Genomic DNA, 27,986 nt, shown 5'->3' with positions numbered 1-27,986 from the left:
GTAATTTATATAATTTGTGTGAATGGCTGGTCTTGTATACCTCTCACTGACTGTCCTGCCAACGATTCTCTCTACACCTTTACCACCAGTCCTTCCAGGTGGTCCAGAAGTCTTATCAATATATTTATTGTTTACTCAGCTGCACATTTTTAAACTTCTAGTTTATAATCAAAAAAAATAGGTTTTGGAAAATATCATCAGTAAAATAAGTCTCACTCCTTGAGCTATACCACTAGACTTCATTTAATGAAACACCTTTTTTAAAAGTCTGGGTACATTCATGTTGCAAATATCTGATTTATGGACAAACTTCAATAAATTCTTGCTGACTTTCATATTTTAATCCTTGCATTGAGAGGGCAATGGAAAAACAAGAGGTTGTACAGCCCTCAGCCTTTGTCAAATCAATGATTATTCCAATACCATATTCCTGATTTCTCTCTATATACACACACATGGTTTAAAAATCTATTCACATACCCCAAATATTTAGCATTTGGCCTGCAATTGTTCTCCTGCCAAAGCATTCTATTGCCTCTTCCCCCTAATGAAATTACTACTGTGAATCTTGAGACCCACCCTTCCAGGGCCTTATCCCCTCTACAGTCAGTTTTGTGTATTTCAATTGGATCCCTTCACATTCTAAATTCATGTTTAACTGACCCATTTTAATCTGTAGTAGTCCAGCCATCATAAAAATTTGAATCCTTGTTGCATACTCAATGGTGAAGAAATCAAAAACTAAGTTATTGTCCCTGCTATAGTTTCCAGCAGCTTCCTTACCATGAACTTGAAATTTCTGGGTTTGCTCTCCGTTTCCTTTCTGAACACTGAAGTCCTTCCACTGTCTGGCATCAATACCTATCCATCTTACTTCTGGTTGCTACCAACAGTTGAGGGAATTTCTCTTCCACTTACACTGTCTTGATTAAATGCAAAAATAATTGATATTCCTGTCATCACCTCCATCGTACACAATAGGCTACAACACAAGAATGGGTCCAAATGGTTAGGGTGACATGAAGGAACTGTTCTTAGTTCAAGGACATACAAAAACAGTATAATATGAAACTCCATAATTCAGTTTATAATGTATCAAACAGTCACTGTGGTAACAAAGGGATGTTTCTGGAAAGTGGGTGAGCATGACAAACAAATGTCTATACAACTGGTATTTTACAATGCACAAGATTTTCATACAAGCACACTCCTGCTTGGATGAAAGAGAACAGTCCCATTTTGAATGGCAAGTATAAATAATTCTACAGTTGAACTTGTTCTGGACCAGGGCCCCTCAGTGAATTCTTTTCTTGTTTTCTTCGCTTTTTCAGCAGTCTGTGTTTGAGTCGTGCGGCTGCCTCTCTCTCTAGAGTTTCATGCATTCTCTGCTGAAATTTTCGCTTCTTCTCCTTTAGCTTTTCCAGTTCCTTTCTCCTCTTCGCCTCCAGGTCTGGGTCCTTTGAACAAGAAAGACAGTATAAACAGTTGGAGACAAGGGGTGTCAAATACCATGTTATAGACTCCACTGAAGGAAACATTTGAAAGCATTGCCCTATTTACCCGTCCTTCAAGAATCATTTGCTTCCGTTTATTGATTTCTTTCTTTTCGTCAAAGTTAGTTGACTCAAGTTCCTGCAAATAAAACAGTTTCATTACTGAAATGAGCAATGCAAAATACAGTAGGCTGGGATCATTGAAGGTGCATGACCTTGGGTAAGCAACAGTGCATCTCCCCACAGGAAGCTGATTCCGGGTCCCTCCAGCTCCTACAACCCTCAACCCACTAAACACAAACCCAAAGCCCCAGGAGGTGCTCCCACTACTCACACTCTCACACTGTCGCCGGGTTACATTGACGTGGGTAAGAATCTTCAGCACCTCATCTTCAACCACAGGAAACTCCTGCAATTTGGTCTCTGTTAACAAAATAGTCACACGTTTTATATTAAGGACTGAAGTACCCCTTCCATCCTGCACTCAAATCGGGAACTGATACCCCAGCACCAGGTTAAACTCACTTATTTCCTCCTCGATTGCATGAACAAGGTGAATGTCATACTGGGTGACGAGAGTAATAGAGATACCATTTCGACCTGCAGAAGGAAAACAAATCATTACAGCATAAAGATTCAAGAGACCATATGTGCTAGAATCTAAGAAAATTAAACAGACTGCTGCAAGGATACAGCAAGTCCTCTCTGTAAGGCCACAGAGATGGTCACTGTTTTGGGCCAAGATCCTCAAATACATTGAGTTCTTCCACAGTTTGTTTTATGCTCCATTACAGCAGCTTGGGAAGGGGAAAGATAATAGTATAGATGGAGACCAAGCCGTAGATACTGGAATCTGGAATAACAAGTGTTGGAAGAACTCGGTGAATAAGGCAGCATCTATGGAGGAAAATAATTGGATGTTTATACATTAGTCCCCCTCCTTTCTCTTCACTCAAGACAGAGTCTTGACCTGAAACATTGACTGTCCAGTTTGCTCCAGAGAACACAGTGAGTTTTAAGGCAGTGGAGGGCCTTGCGTACCTGCTCTTGCTGTGCGGCCCACCCGATGGATGTAGATTTTGGGCAACCCAGGTGTGTTGTGGTTGATGACAACCTGGACTGTGGGAATATCAAGTCCTCTGCAAAGATAGAGTACAAACATCAGTGGTCAGTCACAGCTGCTTTTCTGAGAACAGAACTCCACTATGACAACCACAGCCTCCTGCGCAAACCCCACCACCAAGCACAAGAAATGGACCCAGGATTCAATACCGAGAAGCAACATCTGTGGCCACGAGGATCTTGAAGATACTCGACTTGAACTTGGAGAGTGTGGAAAACCTGTCCTTCTGTAAAGGGAAAACAACCAATCAGACCAAAGCTCACACCAGTTTTAGTCATCCCCAAAATATCCCAAAGTCCTGGCAATTTCCCTTACAAAGTTCAAAGAAAATTTATTATCAAGGTACATATACATCACTATTACAACAATTAGATTCATTTTCTTGTGGGCATTTACAGTAAATACAAAAACAATAGAATCAATGAAAGACCACACATAGTTAGACAAACAGCCAATGTGCAAAGAGAGAAAAAAATAATAGCTATTGAAAACATGAGATGAAGAGTCCTTGAAAGTGAATCAATAGGTTGTGGGAACAGTTCAGTGTCAGGGTGGTTCAAGAATCTGATGATTGATGGGTAGTAACTGTTCTTGAACCCGGTTATGGGTCCTGAGGCTCCTGTCAATCCTTCCTGATGGCAGCAGCAAGAAGAGAACATGGCCCGGCTGGTGGGGGTCCTTGATGATGGATGCTGCTTTCCTGTGACAGCGCTCCATGCAGATATACTCAGTGGTGGGGAGACCTTTACCTGTGATGGACTGGGCCATATTCACTTACCTGCCCTGCAAGTGTCTGGTTTGTTAATGTTATTTTCTTTCATTCATTCATGAGATGAGGGCCAGCATTTGTTGTCAGTCTCTAAATACCCTTCAGTCAACAGCAAGTTTGCTTTCATGAACCATGTAGTCCATTCAGTGTTACCACTACGAGAGACGTGGAATCTCCAGGATTTTGACCCCATGACGAAGAAGAAACAGCAGATAAGGTGGTAGGCAACTTGGAGAACTTGTTCCCATTAACCAGTCGCTCTAGGTTCAAGAGCTGCTGACAAGGAAGCCTTGGGGAAATTCTGTAGCGTAACCTGTTCAGGTAAGATCGGCTTTGTTTTTAATTGTATGAATATTTTACCTAATTTTAGCAAACATCCTTACTTCAGACCTTGAGGCGAAGGAAGACTATTGATGGAAGAGATTTTGGTGGCTGGGCTCAGACAATGCCCTAAGGTAATCGTGCATCAGTGTCTTTGACTTGAGACAACTGGCCTCCGTCCACCACGCAGGGAGTTTTATTCTGTATCTAAACGTGTACTGCAATCTCTAACTCACCTGCTTCATCATCGAGTGAAGTGCTCCACATGGGAAGTTGAATCTCCGGAGCATCATGGTCAGAATCTGACACATTCTGCAAAACAGGAGTGGAGATTAGAGTAGCAAACACTGAGCCACCAAGAGTAATCCACTGAGGTCTCGTTCTCACTGGCGTCTATCCAGCCTCTGACAATAATACATCGGTGCATGTATTTATGGAACTTACTTGCAGGTGCTTGTGAAAATAATAATGGACCAGTCGTCATGTTCATCGTGGAACTTCTGGACAATGTGCACAAGGTAAGCTTCCTTCACTCGCTCTGGTATCAGGAGGTACCGCTGTTCGAGCTCCGCCACTGTGCGAACTCTAGGCAGGGGAGGGTCAGATGTGTCAAATGGCCCAAACACTCGCCCCTTTTCCCCAGCCCTATCCCAACAACTTCCCCCAATCCCAAAGTATCCAGCCCATATTCCCCACAGCCTATATCCATCCACCCAGCAACATCCTGTTTGGGGCAAACCTCCAGCTTTATGACAACATCACACTGGTCAGATTGGCAAGATTAAGAGATAAATAAATAAATCAGATAAAATTCTCTGGACCTCCACCACCCAACCTGAAAAAAACACCGTAAGACTGCTGAATTCACACAGCAATTACTCAAAATACCAACATGTCATGAAGCAAAATGAGGACGATGAAAAGAAGCATTTTTTAAAAATTTAATCTGTGCTTTCCCTGCCCTGGAATTGTCTTGTGAGACAGTGTTGAGGGAGCTTTACTCTGTATCTTAGCCGAATGGTATCTGTACTAACTCAGTCTTTGCCTCCCAGAAGAAGGGCTTGTTCATTGCAATCGCTTTGAGCTCCTGCAAAGTGTCGGTGAGGGTGGCACTGAAGAGCAAAGTCTGTCGCTGTGCTGGAACGGCACCTAGAATCACCTCCAGGTCTTGTGTGAAATCAGTACAACCTTGCTCTAACAACCGATCGGCTTCGTCCAGTACCTAGATCAAAGGTACACAGTTAATCAAATGAAACAACCAATTCACAGACAAAATAAGCATCAAGTCCCCTCTCTCATCCTCAGTCTCGGCAACCTCCTGCACTCACTTGTCCCGTCAATCCTGAAAATCAGCCTCTCGTCCACTGATTCCGTCAATGGAGTATAGAAATTACAGCATAGTACAGGTCCCTCTGCTTCAATATTGCAATAATGTTCTTACATTCATGTTCCTATGTAAAAGCTTCTTAAATGTCCCCAATGTATCTGCCTCAACTAATTGACCCATGAACCCACCACTCTAAAACCTCCCTCTGGCATCCTCCTATACTTTCCTCCAATCACCTCGTATTAGCCATTTCCACCCTAGGGGAAAAATTTTCTGGCTGTCCACTCGACGAGGAGGCGTACAGGAGTGAGACAGATCAGCTGGTTGAGTGGTGTCACAACAGCAGCCTTGCACTCAATATCAGTAAGTCCAAGGAACTGGTCTTACAAAAGGGACCAGTTACACCCGAGATGGAAGGGGACCAATATCTTTATGGGCAGGTTTGCTATTGTTTGGGAGGATTTAGTCTAGTTTGCCAAGGGGGGTGGGAACTAGTGAGAGAGAGTAATGATGGTGAGATAGTCGGTTTACAAACAGAGGCAGTGTGCAATGAGACTGCTAACAAGGAGAGGCTGGTGATAAGGCAAAGTTGCAGTCAACAGGATGAGTTGCAATGCAGAAGGTGGACAAAATCAAAAAAGTTGAATACAGGACTGAGTTGTTCTAGTTGAATGCACAGTGTATGGAATAAGGCAGATTAACTTGTAGCACAGTTATAGATAGGGATGTATGACGTTGTGGGCATCACTGAATTGCGGCCAAAAGATTATAGCTGAGATCTTAGCACCCAAGGATATACATTGTATCGAAAGGACAGGCAGGTAGGCCGAGGGGGTGGAGTGGCTCTGTTGGTAAAAGATGGAATCAAATCATTAGAAAGAGGTGAGACAGGAAGGTGTTGAATCGTAGGTAAATATAAGGAACGGCAAGGATAAAAAGACCCTGGTGGAAGTTATATACATAACCCCAGATAGAACTAAAGATGTGGTCTACAAATTACAATGGGTGATAGAGAAAATATATGTCAAAAGGGCAATGTTACATTAGTCATGGGGAATTTCAATAAGCAGGTAGATTGGGAAAATCATGTTGGTACTGGATCCCAAGAGGGGGAATTTCTAGAATGCCTACAAGATGGGCTTTTATGAGTGGCTTGTGGTTGAGCCCATGGTGGGATCAGCTATTCTGGACTGGGCAGGAGGTCCTGGAGAGAGAATTCAGGGAGTTGGGCAGAAAGCTGAAAAGCAGGACCTCCGAGGTAGTAATCTCAGGATTGCTGCCTGTGCCATGTGCTAACGAGTGCAAAAATATCATGATCAGACATATTAATGCCTGGCTGAAGGGTCTCGGCCTGAAACGTCGACCGTACCTCTTCCTAGAGATGCTGCCTGGCCTGCTGCGTTCACCAGCAACTTTGATATGTGTTGTAAGAATAGCATAATCAGGCATATTAATGCCTGGCTGAGAGACTGGTGTAGGGGGCAGGGCTTTGGGTTCCTGGATCATTGGGGCCTCTTCTGTGGAGGTACGACCTGTACAAAAATGACGGGTTACACCTGAACCCAAAGGGGTCCAATACCCTAGTAGGCAGTTTTAATAGAGCCGTTAGGGAGGGTTTAAACTAACTTGGCAGGGGGATGGAAACCAGAGTGATAGGGTTGAGGAAGGGGAAAACAAAAATAAATCAAAGATAGCATGCAACAGAGATGATAGAAAGGACAGGCAGGAGATGAGGCATAATCACAGCCAGCAGGATAAGTTACAGGACAATAGAGGCGTGGTGCAGTTAAAACACAAAGCAACAAATACTGGACTGAAAATGTTATATTTGAATGCACGCAGCATAAAAAGAGAATGGACGATCTTGAAATTAAGCTACAGATTGGCAAGTATGACGTTGTGGCCAACTCTGAAACTTGGCTAAAGGATGGCTGCCATTGGGAGCTGAATGTCCAAGGATATACGGTGTGTCGGAAAGATAGGTTAGTAGGCAGAGGGGGTGGTGTGACCCTGAGAATAAGAAATAATATTAAATCATCAGAAAAAAAAGGGATGACATAGGATCAGAAGGTGTAGAGTCTCTATGGATTGAGTTAAGAAGTAGCAAGGGTAAAAGGACTCTAACGGTAGTTGTATACAGGCCTCCAAACAGCAGCCAGGATGCGGATTACAAATTACAACAGGAGATAGAAACGGCGTGTCAGAAGGGCAAAAGTCATGATAATCGTCGGTGATTTTAACATGAAAGTGGATTGGGAAAACCAGGCCAATACTGGACCTCAAGAGAGAGAATTTGTAGAATGTCTAAGGGATGGCTTTTTAGGACAGCTTGTTGTTGAGCCCACTAGGGGATCGGCTGTACTGGATTGGGTGTTGTGCAATGATCCAGAGATGATAAGAGAGTTTAAAGTTAAGGAAACCTTAGGGAACAGTATGATCAAGTTCACTTTGAAATTTGAGAAGGAGAAACTAAGTTCCAATGTGTCATTATTTCAGTAGAATAAAGGAAATTACAATGGCATGAGAGGGGAACTGACTAAAGTTGACTGGAAAGAGACACTAGCAGGAAGGACAGCAGCGCAGCAATGGCTGGGGTTTCTGCGAAAAATGAGGGAAGTGCAAGACAGATATATTCCAAATAAGAAGAAATTTTCAAAGGGAAGAAGGACACTACCGTGGCTGACAAGTGAAGTCAGAGCCAAAGTAAAAGCAAAAGGGAGGGCATACAAGGAAGCCAAAGCTAGTGGGAAGATAGAGGATTGGAAAGCTTTTAAAAACTTGCAGAAGGAAACTAAGAAGGTCATTAGGAAGGAAAGATAAATTATGAAAGGAAGCTGGAGACTAATTTCGAAGAGTATACTAAAAGCCTTTTAAGTATATAAAGGGTAAAAGAGTTGAGGGTAGATATAGGACCAATAGAAAATGAAGCTGGAGATATTGTAATGAGAGATGCAGAGATGGCAGAGGAACTGAATGTATTTTGCTTCAGTCTTCACAGTGGAAAACATCTGCAGTATACCAGACATTCAAGAGTGTCAGGGAAGTGAAGTTTGTGCAGTGACAATTACGAATGAAAAGGTGCTCAGAAAGCTTAATGGTCTGAGGGGGGAATAAATCTCCTGGACCTGATGGAATGCACCCTTGGGTTCCGAAGGAAGTAGCTGGAGAGATTGTGGAGGCATTAACAATGATCTTTCAAGAATCCATAGATTCTGGCATTGTACCGGATGACTGGAAAACTGCAAATGTTACTCTGCTATTTAAGAAGGGTGGGAGGCAGCAGAAAGGAAACTATAGACCCGTTAGCCTGACATCAGTGGTTGGGAAGTTGTTGGAATAGATTGTTAGGGATGAGATTATGGAATACCTGGAGGCACATGACAAGATAGGCCAAAGCCAGCATGGTTTCCTGAAAGGAAAATCCTGCCTGACTAACCTGCTGCAATTTTTTGAGGAAATTACAAGCAGGGTAGACAAAAATGCAGTAGATGTGGTGTACTTGGATTTTCAGAAGACCTTTTACAAGGTGCCGCACATGAGGCTGCTTAGCAAGATAAGATCCCACGGAATTACAAGGAAGTTACTAGCATGGGTGGAGCATTGGCTGATCAGCAGAAAACAGAGTGGGAATAAAGGGATCCTATTCTGGCTGGCTGCCATTTACCGCTGAAGTTCCACAGGGATCGGTGTCGGGACCACTACTTTTTACAATGTAGGTCAATGATGTGGACTATGAGATCAATGGATTTGTGGCTAAATTTGCCAATGATACAAAGACAGGTGGAGGAGCAGGCAGTGTTGAGGAAACAGAGAGCCTGCAGAGAGACTTAGATCAGGGGTCCCCAACCTTTTTTGCACTGCGGACCGGTTTAATATTGACAATAATCTTGCCGATCGGGGGGGGGGGGGGGTAGGGTTGCAAACAGACAAGAATAGCAGTCAAATACGTTGAGCTTACCCCGAGAAAGACTACAATGACCACAAAGCCTTGCAGCGATACTCGAAGGGGGTTCCTTATGTCCAGTCTATTCCGCAATTTAGTTTTTGTTGCATTGATTGCAGCAATATGATGTTGGAAATGGAAGCAACGTTTTCAGTGCTTTCGTGGCTATCTCAGGATATTTAGCCTTGACTTTGATCCAGAATGCCAGCAGAGATGTTATATCAAACATATTTTTCAGCCCGTCGTCATTTGCAAGCTCGAGGAGTTGATCTCCTTGCCGCGCTGACATGGATGACGCGCGGGTAATGACCTCGCCTGCATTCAAGTTCAACAGTGGGCATGACAGGGAATGAGGAAAGGTGCAGCTGACTCCTATCGCCAAATCATATTGTTTCCTCGCGGCCCGGTAGCTCCTGCTTTGCGGCCCGGTGGTTGGGGACCGCTGACTTAGATAGTTTAGGGGAATGGGCAAAGAAGTGGCAAATGAAATGCAATGTTGGAAAGTGTATGGTCATGCACTTTGGTGGAAGAAATAAACAGGCAGACTATTATTTAGATGGGGAGAGAATTCAAAATGCAGAGATGCAAAGGGACTTAGGAGTCCTTGTGCAGGATACCCTAAAGGTTAACCTGCAGGTTGAGTCGGTGGTGCAGAGGTGAATGCAATGTTGGCATTCATTTCTAGAGGTATAGAATATAAGAGCAGGGATGTGATATTAAGGCTCTATAAGGCACTCGTGAGACCACACTTGGAGTATTGTGTGCAGTTTTGGGCTCCTTATTTTAGAAAGGATATACTGACATTGGAGAGGGTTCAGAGAAGATTCACAGAAAGGTTCCAGGAATGAAAGGGTTACTGTATGAGGAACGTCTGGCAGCTCTTGGGCTGTATTCCCTGAAGTTCAGGAGAATGAGGGGAGATCTCATAGAAACATTCCGAATGTTAAAAGGTCTGAACAGATTAGATATGTCAAAGATATTTCCCATGGTCGGGGAGTCCAGGACAAAGAGGGCATGACTTCAAGATTGAAGGACGTCCATTTAGAGCAGAGATGCAGAGAAATTACTTTAGTCAGAGGATGGTAAATCTGTGGAATTTGTTGCCACAAGTGGTTGTGGAGGCCAAGTCATTGGGTGCATTTAAGGCAGAGATAGATAGGTTCTTGATTAGCCAGGGCATCAAAGGGTGTGGGGAGAAGGTGGGGGAGTGGGAATGACTGGAAGAATTGGATCAGCCCATGATTGAACGGTGGAGCAGATTCAATGGGCCGAATGGCCTATTTCTGCTCCTATATCTTATGTAGAGCTGTGTCCAAAATGGCGGGGGGGGGAGGGGAGGGGGAAATAGCTTCTTCCGCTCCACCATCAGATTTCTAACCAGACAATGAACAAAACCATAAACCCTACCTTGCTATTTTTTGCTCTATTTTTGAGTTATTGATGGATGCCACCTTTGAGTTATTTAATTTATTCTTTATATATATATATATATATATATATATAAAATTGTAATTTATATGTTTTTTCTTATCTTATGACTTGCACTGTACTGCAGCAGCAAAACAACAAATTCCACGACGTATGCCAGGGATATTAAACCTGGTTCTGATCTTGCACACCTCTATCAAATCACCTCTCATCTTCCCTCGCTCCAAAAAGCACCAGGTCTCTCTCTCAACCTAACCTCATTAAACATGCTCTCCAATCCAGGCAGCATTCTGGCAAATCTCTGCTGCACTCTCTCTAAGGTTTCATATCCATCCTATAATGGGACAACCAGAACTGAACACAATACTGCACCACGATTTTACAGATCTACGTTACCTCACAGCTCTTAAGCTCAATCCCTCAATTAAAGAAGGCCAACACATCATACGCCTTTCTGAACAACCTTGCTGTACTCCCGCAGCCTTGGGAAAGCAGCCAATTGTAAGGAATGAGTTACAATTTCATTCCTCCCTTGTACATGCTGGGATATAAAACACAAAATGTAAGTTTGTAAGACAAAATGTTTTAATCTCTGAATGTGGTGACACTCTGCGGATGTGCATGAACATACATCCTTGAGATTAGATACTGGCGGAGAACATTTTTCTCCTTACAAACCTGTTGTCTCTGTTTCTAAGTTTTGTGCCTAGATCGAAGGTCGCAGGGTTAAGGGAGTACAGAATGGTATCATGAAGGGATGGAAAAGCTCTGGGGTAAAAGTTATGTTATATTTTTGAAGGGTATAAAAAGGGGCAATTTTGTTGTGCAAATGAGAATCTTTTTGGCAGGGTCATGACTAGAGTTCAGAGCTGGATACAGAGACAAGGACACTTGGAGGGAAAAACTGTTGGGCACTTGAGTTCCCTCCAGCAGCATATTGTGTAGCTTAGTGACTGGCTGATAAGTATTATTTGTGTCTTTTACTGTTTTAGTATTCTATCTTTTTGGATTTTATTCTTTATGTAACTTTAAGTAATAACTTAAAAACTTTAACATGGCTCTCTTATTTGAAGATACCTCTTGCTGCTGAATCAGGCAAGAACAAGGAACGGATTTTAAAATATTTTTGTTATACAAAGTCCCCTCCCACGCCAGTCTCTGCCTCTTCTCCCCCCTCCCAGTGAGAGGAAGATACAAAAAGCTGAAACGTGTACATCCAGGCTCAAGGACAGCTTCTGAAATGAACTCATTGTTTACCACGTCAAGACCCTTGTACCTCATTGTCTACCTGTGCTGCCCAACTTCTGGAACTGTAACACTCTTTGTATCCTGTTATTTTTCCCTTTGTACAACCTCAATGCATTTGTATTGGGAATGACCTGTCGTCAGGGACCCAGTCCATGCTCTCTTCTCACTGCTGCCATCAGGAAGGTGGTACAGGGGCCTTAATACTGATACCACCAAGTTCAAGAACAGTTACTACCCCTCAGCCATCAGGCTCTTGAACAAAAGGCGAAAGATAACCTCACTTAACTTCACCTGCCCCATCAGAGAAATGTTCCCATAACCTATGGACTCACTTTCCAGGACTCTTCATCTCATGTTCTCAGTATTTATTGCTTATTTATTACTATTATTTCTTTCTTTTTGTTTTTCTATAGTTGCGCATCTCAAGGTTGTACTTGTGCTTTGGTAATAAATTTACTTTGAACTTTAATTGGGAAGCACAACAAAGCATTTCACTGTATCGCAGTACATGTGACAATAATCAACCAATGACCAATTTTGTTAAAGTCTGACTCAGGATTATATTTTCTGCAATTGGTTTTGAGTTGATACAGGGCTTTGGGAGAGAGCAAAGATCTGTCTGGGATTTGATCAATGGCCCCTATTAACAGCTGGTTATCAGAACGTGTGCATAACCCAGAAAATGGGCAGCCTAGCTGTTTAGTGACTTGGGTTCAGTCCCACCACCGTCCAGAAGGCGTTTGTACGTTCTCCCTGTGATGGTGTGGGATTCCTTGGGGTGGTCTGGTTTTCTCCCTCATTCCGAAGATATCCAGGTCACGTGGGTGAAATTGGGCAGCACAGGCTCGAGGGGCTGGAAGGACCGGTCCCCATGCCGTATCTCCAAATGAAATAAATAAACTACATCAATTTCACCACGAGGCCCTAAGCAGGTCACTGCAAGCGGGAACTCAGTCCTGGCTCCTAACCTCCCCACGAACCCCAGGAACTCCCCACACCCACCAGCTCCAACATGTCTAACTCCAATCAAAGCAGGCAGTACTTGGCAAACCCCAGCCACGTTTCGTCAAACTCTTACCTACCAGAAACTTAATTTTCTTCAGGCTGAAGGTGTTGGAACTCCGGATGTGATCCGCCAGGCGGCCTGGAGTTGCAATAACAATATGAGGTTTTCTGGCAAGTTCAACTGCCTGTTTGACCATGTCTAAAGAGCGAACAGCAAAACAGTAAGGGGATTTGTCTTAGAGTCATAGAAAAGTACAGCACAGAAACAGGCTCTTCGGCCCATCTAATCCGTGCTGAGCCATTTAAACTGCCTACTCCCATCCACCTGCATTGGAATTACAGCCTCTTACCCCTACCTATCCAAACTTCTCTTCAACATTGAAATCGAGCTCACATGCACCACTGGCACTGGCAGCTCGTTCCACACTCTCACGACCCTCTGAGTGAAGAAGTTTCCCCTCATGATCCCCTTAAACATTTTGCCTTTCACCCTCAACCCACGACCTCTCGTTGTACTCCCACCCAAGCTCAGTGGAAGAAGCCTGCTTGCATTTACCCGATCTATTCCCCCATAATTTTGTATATCTCTATCAAATCTCCTCTCAATCGTCTATATACCAAGGAATAAAGTCCTAACCTATTCAATCGTTCCATATAACTCAGGTTCTCCAGACCCAGCAACATCATTGTAAATTTTCTCTGTACTCTTTCAACCTCTTTTAGATCTACCCTGCAGGTAGGTGACCAGAACTGTACACGATACTCCAACTAGGCCTCACCAATATCTTACACAACTTCAGCAAAACATCCCATCTCCTGTACTCTGATTTATAGAACATAGAATAGTACAGCACAGTACAGGCTCTTCGGCCCACAATGTTGTGCCGACCCTCAAACCCTGCCTCCCATATACCTGTCTAGTAGTCTCTTTCATTTTAAATCTTTTTATTGAATAAGTATACAAAGGGTAAACCATAAAGGCACTAATACACTGTTAGAAATTACAGGAGATATTAATACAGAAGAAAAAATTGATACAAACAGTGCAATTTAAACATAAAATAATATGGTAAAATAATAGTATACTGATTTTTATATATATATATCAATAGAGAAAAGGAAAAAAAACCCCAAAAAAAACCCACCGTGCAACTAAACTAAAAGCAAAGCAAAGCGATGGGCTAACTTGGAAACAGGTAGAGTTAAAGAACTTAAAATCACGTCCTCAAACGCGACCTCCATTAAAAACAGTTAAAAAAAGGCAAGAAGGGAATATAAATATGGAACAAAAGAGAAAAAAAATTACATTAAATGAAAACATTGAATAAAAGATCTCCAGGTCTGTTCAAATTTAAGTGAGGAATCATAAAGATTACTTCTAATTTTCTCCAAATTTAAGCATAATATCGTCTGGGAAAACCAAAAAAAGGCAGTTGGTGCATTAGGCTCTTTCCAATGTTGTAAGATACATCTTTTCGCCATTAAAGTAAGAAATGCAATCATTCTACGGGTTGAAGGGGAAAGATTACTGGAAATTTTAGGTAATCCAAAGATAGCAGTAATAGGATGAGGAGAGATATCTATATTCAATACCTTTGAGATAATATTAAAAATGTCTCTCCAAAAAGTTTCCAGAGTAGGACAAGACCAAAACATATGAGTTAAAGAGGCTATCTGCCCCGGACATCTATCACAAAAAGGATTAATATGAGAATAAAAACAAGCTAATTTATCTTTGGACATATGTACTCTATGAACAACTTTAAATTGAATTAGGGAATGTTTAGCACAGATAGAGGAAGTATTGACTAATTGTAAAATCTGCCCCCAGTCATCCACGGAAATAATAGAACCCAATTCTTGTTCCCAATCTGACCTAATCTTATCAAATGCAGCTTTCCCAAGTTTCATAATAATATTATAAATCATAGCCGTTGCACCTTTCTGACATGGATTAAGGTTAATTATAATATCTAAAATATATGTAGGAGGGAGCATTGGAAAGGAGGAAAGTATAGTACTTAGGAAATTTCTAACTTGAAGATATCTAAAAAAATGTATTCTTGGTAAATTATATTTATTAGATAATTGTTCAAAAGACATAAGGGAACCATCTAAAAATAAATCCAAAAACCGTGAAATACCCTTAGTCTTCCAAATTTGAAACGCACGATCCGTGAAAGAGGGAGGAAAAAATATGTTACCTAAAATAGGAATCGCTAACCCAAATTGATTAAGATCAAAAAATTTTCTGAATTGAAACCAAATACGCAAAGCATATTTAACGATCGGGTTAGAGACCAGTTTGAGGCGTTTCAAATCAAAAGGAAGAGAGGAACCTAAAATAGAGCCAAGTGCATAGCCCTGAGCAGATTGTAATTCCAATACTACCCATTTAGGAATGGATAGTGTATCTTGGTCAAGTAACCAAAATTTCATATGTCGAATATTAATTGCCCAATAATAGAATCTAAAGTTAGGTAATGCTAGACCTCCATCTCTCTTGGCTTTCTGTAAATGTATTTTACCCAATCTCGGGTTTTCATTTTGCCAAATAAATGAAGAAATTTTAGAGTCAACTTTATCAAAAAAAGATATTGGAACAAAAATCGGTAATGCCTGAAATATACATAAAAATTTTGGCAGAATAAACATCTTAACTGCATTAATACGACCAATCAAAGTTAAATATAATGGAAACCATTTAGATGAAAGTTGAGTAATATGATCAATTAAGGGTAAAAAATTAGTCTTAAATAAATCTTTGTATTTACAAGTAATTTTAATCCCAAGATATGAGAAATAATTATTAATCAATTTAAACGGAAAGTTATGATACAAGGGAAGTTGTTTATTAATCGGAAAAAGTTCACTCTTACTAAGATTTAATTTATAACCTGAAAAGAGACTAAATTGTGCTAATAAATCTAAAGCAGCAGGGATAGATTTTTGAGGATTAGAAATATATAAAAGTAAGTCATCAGCATTGAGTGATATTTTATGGGACTTTAAGCCCAGAGTTATCCCAATAATATTTGGAGATTCTCGAATGGCAATTGCAAGAGGTTCTAATGCAATATCAAATAATAAAGGACTAAGAGGACAACCTTGTCAAGTATCTCGAAAAAGAGGGAAAAAAGGTGAGCTTAAAGAGTTAGTACGGACCGAGGCCATAGGAGAATGATATAACAGTTTAATCCAGGATATAAATTTCGAGCTAAAATTAAACATTTCAAGCACCTTAAATAAATAAGGCCATTCTACTCTATCAAAAGCTTTTTCAGCATCTAAAGAGATAACACACTCACGAACATTTTGTGAGGGGGTATAAACAATATTTAACAGTGTGCGAATGTTATAGAAAGAGTAACGACCTTTAATAAAACCCGTTTGGTCTTCCGAAATAATAAAAGGGAGTACTTTTTCCAATCTGTTTGCTAATAATTTAGAAAAAATTTTAGAATCAACATTTAATAAAGATATTGGTCTATAAGATGCACATTGAGCAGGATCTTTATCATTCTTTAATATTAGAGAGATTGACGGTCTATAAAAGGATTCGGGAAGTTTACCAAGTTTTAATGAAGCCTCCAAAACCCTACAGAACCAAGGGATTAATGAAGGTGCAAAAAACTTATAAAATTCCACGGTAAACCCATCAGGGCCAGGAGCTTTCCCCAGGTTCATAGAGGAAATAACATTCTTAATCTCATCAGTAGTAATGGGATTATCAAGCATAGAAGACATATCCTGTGAAATCTCAGGGAAATCTAGGTTATCTAAAAAGTCATTCATATATTTAGAGTCTCGTAAAGACTCTGATTGATATAAGGAAGAATAAAAATCAAAGGAGGTTTGATTGATCTCCGCATGATCAAATATCAGTCGATCATTTTGATTATAAATCTGATTAATTTGAGATTTAGTATAATTAGACTTCAGTTGGTTAGCCAACAGTTTACCAACTTTGTCACTGTGTACATAAAATTCACTTCTTGTTTTCTTTAGTTGGTTTACAATCGAGGACAAAAGTAATAAACTGTGTTCCATTTGAAGTTCAGTTCTTTGTTTATACAACTCCTCAGAGGGAGCTGTAACATATTTCTTATCAATTTCCTTAATCTTGTCCACAATTACCAACTCCTCCTGCTTCAACTTCTTCCTCAAAGCAGCAGAATATGAGATAATCTGACCACGAATATAAGGTTTAAAAGTATCCCAAAGAATGTTCACAGAAATATCCTCTGTGTAGTTGATTGTAAAAAAAGAGATCAATCTGTTCATTCATAAAGTTAACAAAATCCGAGTCCTGAAGCAGCAACAAATTAAAATGCCATTGTCTATTATTTTGTGTATTGACCTGAATTTTAATAGAAAGCTTAAGTGGAGCATGATCTGAAATGGTTATAGAATCATAATCACATTTAATCACTTAAGAAATAAGCCGAGAGTCAATAAAAAAATAATCAATTCTTGAATAGGAATGGTGAACATGTGAAAAAAAAGAAAATTCTTTTTCCTGAGGATGCAAAAAACGCCAAATGTCCGTCGACCCAGAATCAGAGAGGAATGATTAATCAAAGTTGCAAATTTATTAGGTAAGGTCCGGAGAGGAGCCGAACGGTCCAAAGCTGGAGATAAACAGGTATTAAGATCTCCACCCCAGATCAATGAAAACTCATTCAAATTCGGGAACCGATTAAATAATGATTTATAAAATTCCGGACAGTCCATATTGCAAGCATAAACGTTAACCAAAACTACCTTTTTATTAAATAGTAGACCACTAACCAGTAGAAATCTACCATTCGGATCAGAGATAATATCATGTTGTACAAAAGTAACTGAGGAGTCTATAAAAATAGAGACGCCTCGAACCTTAGCGTTAGAATTCGAATGAAACTGTTTTCCCTTCCAGAATTTAAAAAAACGTAGTCTGTCCCCCCTCCGCACATGGGTCTCTTGTAAAAATAGAACATGTCCTTTAAGTCTCCGGAATACTTTAAAAACCTTTTTCCTTTTAATAGGATGATTAAGACCATTAGTATTCCAGGAGACAAAATTAATAATAGACTCCATAAACCCTAAAGTCAAGCCGCAAAAAAGAGGATTGACGATAGGTTCGACCCACGAACTGGGAAAGGGAACAGAACAAACCAGAGATAACGGGTAGGAGAACGCAACCAAAGCTTCAGTAATGTAAATAGCCCAAGAAGAAAAAAACTAAAACGTGAAGCCCCTCCCACCACCCCCCACCCCATGATCCCGCCAGAAAGAAGCAAGCACTAAAACTACCCCCATGACTTCCGATAGACGCTCACTAAAAAAAAGTGTAAATATAAAAAAGATCAGCTAATTATAAAACAGTAAAAGAATAAAAAAAGTAGAACAGTTAAGACAAACTGTCTAGTAGTCTCTTAAACTTCACTAGTGTATCTGCCTCCACCACTGACTCAGGCAGTGCATTCCACGCACCAACCACTCTGAGTAAAAAACCTTCCTCTAATATCCCCCTTGAACTTCCCACCCCTTACCTTAAAGCCATGTCCTCTTGTATTGAGCAGTGGTGCCCTGGGGAAGAGGCGCTGGCTTTCCACTCTATCTATTCCTCTTATTGTCTTGTACACCTCTATCATGTCTCTTCTCATCCTCCTTCTCTCCAAAGAGTAAAGCCCTAGCTCCCTTAATCTCTGATCATAATCCATACTCTCTAAACCAGGCAGCATTCTGGTAAATCTCCTCTGTACCCTTTCCAATGCTTCCACATCCTTCCTATAGTGAGGCGACCAGAAATGGTCACAGCACTCCAAGTGTGGCCTAACCAGAGTTTTATACAGCTGCATCATTACATCGCCACTCTTAAATTCTATCCCTCGACTTATGAAAGCTAACACCCCATAAGCTTTCTCAACTACCCTATCCACCTGTGAGGCAACTTTCAGGGATCTGTGGACATGTACCCCCAGATCCCTCTGCTCCTCCACACTACCAAGTACCCTGCCATTTACTTTCTACTCTGCCTTGGAGTTTGTCCTTCCAAAGTGTACCATCTCACACTTCTCCGGGTTGAACTCCATCTGCCACTTCTCAGCCCACTTCTGCATCCTATCAATGTCTCTCTGCAATCTTTGACAATCCTCCACACTATCTACAACACCAACCTTTGTATCGTCTGCAAACTTGCCAACCCACCCTTCTACCCCCACATCCAGGTCGTTAATAAAAATCACGAAAAGTAGAGGTCCCAGAACAGATCCTTGTGGGACACCACTAGTCACAATCCTCCAATCTGAATGTACTCCCTCCACCACCACCCTCTGCCTTCTGCAGGCAAGCCAATTCTGAATCCACCTGGCCAAACTTCTCTCGATCCCATGTCTTCTAACTTTCTGAATAAGCCTATCGTGTGGGACCTTGTCAAATGCCTTACTAAAATCCATATAGATCACATCCACTGCACTACCCTCATCTATATGCCTGGTCACCTCCTCAAAGAACTCTATCAGGCTTGTTAGACACAATCTGCCCTTCACAAAGCCATGCTGACTGTCCCTGATCAGACCATGATTCTCTAAACGCCCAGAGATCCTATCTCCAAGAATATGAAGGTCAATGTGCCAAAGGCTTTCCCTATCTATCTGTGATGCCACTTTCCATGAATCATGGACCTGTATTCGCAGATCCCTCTGTTCCATTGCACTGCTCAGTGCCCTAACGTTCACTGTGTAAAACCTACCCTGGTTGGTCCGACCGAAGTACAACACCTCGCACTGTCTGCAGTAAGTTCCATTTGCCATTTTTCAGCCCATTTTTCCAGCTGGTCCTGATCCCGCTGCTGACCACTACACCCCCTATCTTGGTGTCACCCGCAAATTTGCTGATTCAGTTCACCACGTTATCATCCAGATCATTGATACAGATGACAAACAACGGACCCAGCGCCGATCCCTGCGGCACTCCACTAGTCATGGGCCAGAGAGGCAACCATCTACTACCACTCTCTGACTTCACCCACAAAGCCAACATCTAATCCAATTTACTACCTCATCCTGATTGCCGAGTGACTGAAACTTCTTAACTAACCCCCATGTGGGATCTTGCTAAAGTCCATGCAGGCAACATCCACTGCCTTGCCTACATCCACTTTCCTGGTAACTTCCTTGAAAAACTCTATAAGATTGGTTAGAGATGAAGTGCCACGCACGAAGCCATGTTGACTATCCTTAATCAGTCCCTGTCTATCCAAATACTTATATATCCAGTCCCTTAGAATACCTTCCAGTAATTTTCCCACAACTGATGTCAGGCTCACTGGCCTACAAATTCCTGGTTTATCTTTAGACCCTTTCCTAAACAGTGGAACAACATTGGCTATCCTCCAGTCCTCTGGTACCACACCTGTTGCTAAGGATGCTGTTTTGCCTCACTTCTGTAGACTCTGTATCCATCTCCTGAGTAAATACAGATGTGTTTAAGTTCTCCTCCATCTCTTCTGGCTTCATGCATGGGTTCTGATCTTCCAGAGCACCGATTTTGTCCCTTGTAATCCTTTTGTTCTCAACGTATCTGTAGAATTGCTTAGGATTCCTCTTCACCTTGTCTGCTAAGGCAACTTTGTGCCTTCTCTTAGCCTTCCTGATTGATTCAAGTGTTCTCTTGCATTTCTTACACTCTATTAGTATCTCATTTGTTCCTACCTGCCTACACCTATTGAGCAACTCCTATCTCTTCAATATCTCTTGAAAACCAAGGTTCCCCACACTTGGGTTATCTTTACCTTTTATTCTGACTGGCACATACAAGCTTTGTACTCTCAAAATTTCACTTTTGAAGGTCTCCCACTTACCCAGTACACCTTTGCCAGAAGACAACCTGTCCCCATCTACACTTGCCCATTCCTTCCTGATACCGTCAAAATTGGCCTTTCCCCAACTTAGAATTTCAACTAGGTGCAAAATGTTCACTAACAAACTTCTGTCACCCTGCCCTGTCTCATTCGCTATTAGGAGATCAAGAATCACACTCTCTCTTTGGGACTTCTAAGTACTGATTAAGAAAACGTTTCTGAACACATTTAACAAACTCAATCCAATGTAGTTCTTCTACAGTATGGGAGTCCCAGTCAATATGTGAAAAGTTAAAATCGCCTACTATAACAACCTTATGTTTCTTGCATCAGTCTGCAATCTCTCTGCAAATGTGTTCCTCTGGATCCTTAGGGCTGCTGTGTGGGTGGTCTGTAATATAGTCCACTAACATGGTCATATCTTTCTTATTCCTCAGTTCCACCCTATAAAGCCTCAGCAGATGTGTTCTCCAGTCTGTCCTGACTGAGCACTGCCGTGACATTTTCTCTGACTAGTAACGTCACCTCTCCTTAATTCCTCCGGATCTTTTGTGTCCAAAACCCCCGGAATATTGAGCTGCCAGTCCTGCCCTTCCTGCAACCAAGTCTCACTAATGGTAACAATATCATAACTCCATGTGTTAGTCATAGTCATACTTTATTGATCCCGGGGGAAATTGGTTTTCGTTACAGTTGCACCATAAATAATTAAATAGTAATAAAACCATAAATAATTAAATAGTAATATGTAAATTATGCCAGGAAATAAGTCCAGGACCAGCCTATTGGCTCAGGGTGTCTGACCCTCCAAGGGAGGAGTTGTTGATCCACGCCCTGAGCTCATCTGCCTTTCCTACCATACTCTTGCATTGAAATATGCTTGACAAGTAAGCAAGACAGAGCACGGTGCACACCATGCGTCATATACTCACCCATTCCTCCAACAATTACACAGTCCTTCAAGGACAGTGGCTTCCCCAGGACTCGGAACTGTTCTGCGATCTGATAGACCAATTCTCTGCAAGAGGCAAACCGCAGACTGTGGTTAGTGTTAGTTAGCTTCAGTGGGAATTAACACTTCTGGTCTCTACCATCTCCTTGACCGTTGCCTGGCCACAGATTCTGCCATTTTAAAAAAGCCAGACTACACTTTACTGAACGTGGCAAGTATGGGGACGGATCACTCTTGGATATGGGGAATCCTAATTGATGACTGTGGACATTTTCCACAACAGCAGCCAGTCCTGAACACACTCTCCCTGGGTAGCAAACGCCCAGCACTCCCACCCACCCACTGCCATGGGGTAGGGCCCACACCTACCCCTTCACCTGCAGAAGGCCCCGGGAACCTTGTACCCAACACTCCTGGGCAAAACTAACAATACGCAACCTCCCCTGAGAGTTGAGAAGGGGCCTTCAAAGGAAGAATCAGTCCCAAGTTCAATAGTGGTTGAGCTTTCTAAAACAAAAACAGAAAAGGCCAGAAATCCTTAGCAGGTCAGGCTGCGAATGTGAGAAGAAAAACAAAGTCAACGTTTCAGACTTTGAGACTCCTCAACAGAACCGATGCAGTATCTCGATCTGAAACGTCAACCTACAACATCTGCCTGCACTGATTCTTTTTGGCCCCCTGAGGTCTCCTGGCGTTCTGTGCTGTTTGTTCCAGATTCCGGCTTTCTGCGCTGTAAAAGGAATAGAGTGCACGGGCTCCCAGTGATGAATTAGAGACAGTTACCTGGTTGGAGCCAGTACCAAGCAGAATATTCCATATGGATCCTCGGACAGCTTCTGGAGGATGGGCAGCACGAAAGCTGCTGTTTTGCCACTGCCAGTTTTAGCACAGCCGAGACAGTCCTGTCCTGGGATAGAAGCACGCAAGCCTAGGTTAGACTCAAACGGAAGAGAAGGGGGGTAGAAGAGAATGGGAAGGGACAAGGGGGTAAAAGAGAATGGGGAGGGACAAGGGGGTAGAAGAGAATGGGGAGGGACAAGGGGGTAGAAGAGAATGGGGAGGGACAAGGGGGTAGAAGAGAATGGGGTGGGACAAGGGGGTAGAAGAGAATGGGGTGGGACAAGGGGGTAGAAGAGAATGGGGAGGGACAAGGGGGTAAAAGAGAATGGGGTGGGACAAGGGGGTAGAAGAGAATGGGGTGGGACAAGGGGGTAGAAGAGAATGGGGAGGGACAAGGGGGTAAAAGAGAATGGGGAGGGACAAGGGGGTAAAGAGAATGGGGTTAGAAGAGAATGGGGAGGGACAAGGGGGTAGAAGAGAATGGGGAGGGACAAGGGGGTAAAAGAGAATGGAGAGGGACAAGGGGGTAAAAGAGAATGGGGAGGGACAAGGGGGTAAAGAGAATGGGGAGGTACAAGGGGGTAGAAGAGAATGGGGAGGGACAAGGGGGTAAAAGAGAATGGGGAGGTACAAGGGGGTAGAAGAGAATGGGGAGGGACAAGGGGGTAGAAGAGAATGGGGAGGGACAAGGGGGTAGAAGAGAATGGGGAGGGACAAGGGGGTAAAGAGAATGGGGAGGGACAAGGGGGTAGAAGAGAATGGGGGGACAAGGGGACACGACGGGAGGGGAATGCTGTGGCGAGGATCGGGGACGGGGGGTGAGAGGTTAGGATGGGAAGGCCGGGGGTGTCTGGCAGGGGAGCTTACCCCGGAGGATGGCGGGAATGCAGTTCTCCTGTACCGGCGTGGGCTGCCGGATGCCGAGCCGCTCTCCCTGCTCCGAAAGCCAAGCTTGAAGTCCCAGCGCCGTCAGCCCGGACCTCGCCATTGCCATTGCCTCTGCCTCACGCCGATTCCCCGCGACCCGGCGCCGCTGGATGACATCATCGCTTGTGGGTCGCCACGTGCTCTGCGCCATATTTCATGCGGGCGGAACTACTGACTACGCCGCTGGACCGTAATATTCTGGATGTTGGCAAAAGCTCGCAGACTGCCCCTAAACTGGAAGTGAGAGGACGTACTCATTTTTTTCCCTCTATCATCCTTCCAGAATTTCTTCAAATGGAATGCTTGCTGGGCCCAGCCAGTACTGGAAATATTAGTCAATGTTTGGAGAGAGAACAGGGGTTATTATTTCAGAAGGATGAATTTTATCAGAACTGTAAGCATTTATACATAAAGTAAGCCTCTAGATGGCGACGGGTTAGGTGAAAGTCTAGTGCGGGTGTCCATAAGTGGAGGAGTTCAGTTGTGTTGTTACACTTGGATGTTGATGTGGGAGGTAGATCACTAAGTTCACAGATGACACAGAGGTCGATGGAGTTGTTGACAGTGTGGAAAGTAATCTATAAATATATATTGATGTTTTAGAACATAGAACAGTACAGTCCCTATGGCCCATAATTTGGTGCTGACTTTTTAATCTACACTAAGATCAATCTAACCCTTCCCTCACGTACACAGCCATCCAGTTTTCTTTCATCCACGTGCCTATCTAAGAGTCTTTTAAATGTCTCTAACATATCTGCCTCTACCTCCACTCCTATTGCAATCCAAGCACTCACCACTGTCCACGTTAAAAAAAACCTACCTGACATCCTCCGCCCCCATACTTTCCTCCAATTACTTTAAAATTTTGCCTCTTGGTATGAACCATTTCCGCCCTGGGTAAAAGGTACTTGCTGCCTACTTTTATCATCTCTATCAAGTCTATGAGGCGTTAGACGAGGGCGTGTTTTCTCCCCTGATTTATTTAATACGTACAATGAAACAATATTACAAAAAATAAGAGACATCTTGGGAATCAAAGTTGGCAGTGAAAACATCAATAATTTCAGATATGCAGATGACACTGTGTTCATTGCAAGTACAGAGGAAGAACTACAAAACTTAATTAATATAATTGTTGAAGAAAGTGCAAAAATGGGTTTATCTGTCAACTGCAAAAAGACAGAATGTATGTTGATATCCAGAAAGAAGGAGAATCCTATCTGCAGGCTGAGAATAAACGGGGAAGACATAAAACAAGTACAGAACTTTTGCTACTTAGGAAGCTGGGTGACATCAGATGGGACGTGTGGCATGGACATCAAAAGAAGAATAGGGATGGCAAAAGACACCTTTACGAGAATGAAGAGTATACTGACCAATACTAAACTAGGCATGACAACAGAGTACTGAAATGTTACGTTTATCCAGTTATGTTATATGGCTCAGAATGTTGGACAATATCTAGTAACATGAGGAAACGAATTGTAGCAGCAGAGATGTGGTTTTTGAGGAGGATGCAAAGAATATCATGGACGAAACAAATATCTAACAAGGATATTATGAACAGAGTAAAGACAAAAAGAGAAATAATGTATGAGATCATGAAAAGGCAACGTAACTTCATTGGACATGTGATTAGGAAAGAGGAGTTAGAATGCACGGTATTTATGGGAAAGATTGAAGGGAAGAAAGCAAGAGGAAGACAAAGACAAATGATGATGGAGACAGCAGCCAGAGAACTGGAAATGAATACCAATGAATTGATCCACTTGACCCAAAACAGGAGTGTGTGGGCCATGGCAGTCAAAGCTCAAACTGGGCACGGCACCTGATGATAATGATGGAGTCTCCTCTTTCGCTCCACAGAAAAAAGCCCTAGTTTGCTCAACCTTTCCTCATGTTTTAGTGAAATATCAGATAAAGCTTACCTCAGACAAATGTGAGGTGATGCATTTTGGGAATATTAATGAGGCTAGAACGATGCCCCATGGACAGAAGGGTCTGAGGAACAGGGCAACCTTGAAGAACAGGTTCATGGATCCTTGAGGGTGGAACACGGATACTGTTTATCGGTTCCGTGCTCTACAATGTGGTTAGGAAGGCATGTGGAATGCTGGCCTTCATTCGTCAGGGCATCCTATACAGAAGTAGGGAGATTATTGTCAACTTTATAAAACCCCGGTCAGACCTCAGCTGGATTTCTGTGTGCAATTCTTGTCACAAAGTATGGGAAGGGTGTGGCAGTGCCGGGGAGGGTACAGAAGAGACTCACAAGGACATTATGTGGGATGGAGCAGTTCAAAAGAGAAATTGGAGATCTATGTCTTTAGATCTTTTTTTTTCCCCTGGAGGAAATTAAGAGAGGGCATGGTTAGGTTTTATTCCAATTATAAGGTGAATAGCTAGGGTAGTCTGTAAGAAATGCCGCCATCACAGCACAGAGAAAACTAGAGGGCATAGGTTTACGAGAGGGGCCAGCTTTGACCACAGAGTGGCAAGCTCCTGGAATGCCCTGCCTGAGAAAGCAATTGAAGCTGAGTTATTGACCGCATTTAAGAAATGGGTGGCACAGTGGCGTCGTGGTTAGCACAACCTTTTACAGCGCCCGTGGCACAAGTTCGATTGCCACCACTGTGTGTGAGGAGTTTGTACGTTATCCCCGCGATGTGCCAGGCTCCTCCCACGTTCCAAAGTCGTACGGGTTGGTAAGCTGTGGGCATGCTACGTTGGTGCCAGAGGCAGGGTGACACTTGCGGGCTGCACTTCCTCAGATTGTGTTGGTCATTGACGCAAACAACACACCTCAGTGTTTTGATGTACCTGTGACAAGTAAAGCTAATCTCTAACATGTTGAGATGAACTCTTGAACAGCTTAAACATGGAGGCTGTGGACCAAGTGCCTGGTGATGTGGTTAATATTTTATTTTTTTGAAAAACAGCATGGAACAGGCTCTTCCAACCCTTCGAACCCTGCTGCCCAGAAACCGCCAATTTAACCCGAGCCTAATCCCAGAACAATCTACAATGACCAATTAACCTGCCAACCGGTATGTCTTTGGACTGTGGGAGTACATACAAACTCCTTACAGGCAGTGGCGGGAATTGAACCCGGGTCGCTGGTACTGTAAGGCTTTGTGCTAACCATGGCGCCGTTATTGTCGAGCTGAATGGCCTGTTTCCATGCTGTACAATTCTACAATACTCAGCTAGTCAGACAGCATCTGTGAAGAGAGGAACTGTTGATGGTTCAGAGGACATTTCATCATTCGTTATTATATAGTACCTCGTTTTTTTCACTGGCCATTTTCTCCATTCTGGACCTTACTTTACTTTCGACAAGTAATTCTCACCGTCAATGGCATTTTAATTTCGGATTTTCAGCATTCATGGTATTTTCCTTCAGTACTTTCAGAGATTAATTTTGCTTTCTCTATTTAAACGTCTTTGTAACCAACCTTTTGTGTCTTGTCCTATTATCAGCCTCTGTCACCTTGAACCATCTTCCCTTTGTTAGAGTGACAGACTTATAGAAAGGTACAGCACAGAAACGGCCCTTCGGCCCATCTACTCCATGCTGAATGATCGAAACTGCCCACTCCCATCGACCTGCACCAGGACCATAGTCCTCCATACCCCTACCATCCATGTTCCCTTGAACTCTTCTGCCTCCTCGCTTTTGTGCTCTTTCCTTTTAGTTCTCTCTCTTCCACTAAGTTTTAAGCCATTTCTCTCTAACTTTCCCCTGCCGGTTCAGCCTGAAATGCTAATTCTCCGCAAAGGTGGTGAGTGGTTTTTATTTCAGATTTCTGGTACATTGTTGTGCTTTCCTTTTTCCAACAACAAGATCTTACCCACTTTAACCGTGTACAACCGCTCATGCAAGAACATCAGAGAGAGACCTTATCTCTCTGTCATCTGTCAGAACTGTACCTTACGTGCACGTAGACTGATGGAATTCAAACCAGTGTGAGGTGCTATAGGTCACTGTACAGCACGCTTACTCCCTTGGTATTGAAATAGTACAGGAGGAGGGGGAAATGACTAAAAAACTTAACTTAAGATGAGCTTTATTTGTCAGATGTGCAATGAAACATACAGAGAAATGCATCGTCCTGCATCAAATCAAATCAGCGAGGATGGTACTGGGCAGCCCGCAAGCGTTGCCAAGCTTCTGGCACCAATGTAGCCTGCCCACAAGTCACGAACCCTAACCATACGTCTTCGGAATGTGGGAGGAAACCAGAGCACCAGGAGGAAACCCACACGGTCACAGGGAGAACGCACAAACTCCTTACCGACAGCAGCAGAAGTTGAACACCGATCTTACAACTGCCTCTGCAAAGCTGCTCTGCTACCCCACGGGCATGGACTACACGTGGAAAGTACAGTTGTTGAAGGCGATGGGAGCGACAGGGTGGAGAGTCCAGCGCTGGATGCTGGAATGGCAGCTGTTTGTTCGTGACTCAAAGCCAGTGATTGCCTTGCTTGCCGTACTTCAAAGCACAAGAGGCCAGAGCAGCTCAGAATTAAAGCGAGCTGAGTAAATAAGGGAAGCTGCAGATTAATCGCAGGTAAAAATCAATGTCGAGCAAGGTATTATACATAGGAAATGAAGCTTTATATATGCACCATTGATAATGAAATGGATAGAGAGCCACAGAATCTTTGTAAACTCAACGCATTGTCCATCTAACCAATAGACAGCGGTAATTGATAGCAGGAGTAGAAAAATTATCTCCCATCATTATAGAAGGGAATCAG

The 27,986-nt window shown here is 42.7% G+C and overlaps 1 protein-coding gene across 2 annotated transcripts; it reads right to left on the bottom strand.

Moving 5' to 3' along the window:
- Positions 1–233: 233 nt before the first annotated feature.
- Positions 234–23,388, bottom strand: ddx49 (DEAD (Asp-Glu-Ala-Asp) box polypeptide 49). 2 transcript variants are annotated; one of them, XM_063032412.1, is made up of 13 exons: positions 23,163–23,388; positions 22,239–22,362; positions 21,436–21,521; positions 12,735–12,796; positions 4,741–4,928; positions 4,151–4,291; positions 3,943–4,018; positions 2,766–2,842; positions 2,535–2,632; positions 2,019–2,093; positions 1,828–1,916; positions 1,561–1,632; positions 234–1,457 (listed from the first exon to the last, which is right to left on the bottom strand). In XM_063032412.1, the coding sequence occupies exons 1-13, from the start codon at positions 23,371–23,373 to the stop codon at positions 1,263–1,265; spliced, it is 1,494 nt and encodes a 497-aa protein (XP_062888482.1). In that variant the 5' UTR covers positions 23,374–23,388; the 3' UTR covers positions 234–1,262. The 2 variants fall into 2 exon arrangements, with proteins under 2 accessions (XP_062888482.1, XP_062888481.1); XM_063032411.1 differs by having other exon boundaries at positions 235–1,457; positions 12,735–12,856.
- Between the last annotated feature and the right edge of the window lie 4,598 nt (positions 23,389–27,986).

This window comes from Mobula hypostoma, chromosome 24, assembly GCF_963921235.1.
Source record: "Mobula hypostoma chromosome 24, sMobHyp1.1, whole genome shotgun sequence".
Classification (NCBI taxonomy): Eukaryota; Metazoa; Chordata; class Chondrichthyes; order Myliobatiformes; family Myliobatidae; genus Mobula; species Mobula hypostoma.
This window is presented reverse-complemented; position numbering and strand designations above follow the sequence as displayed.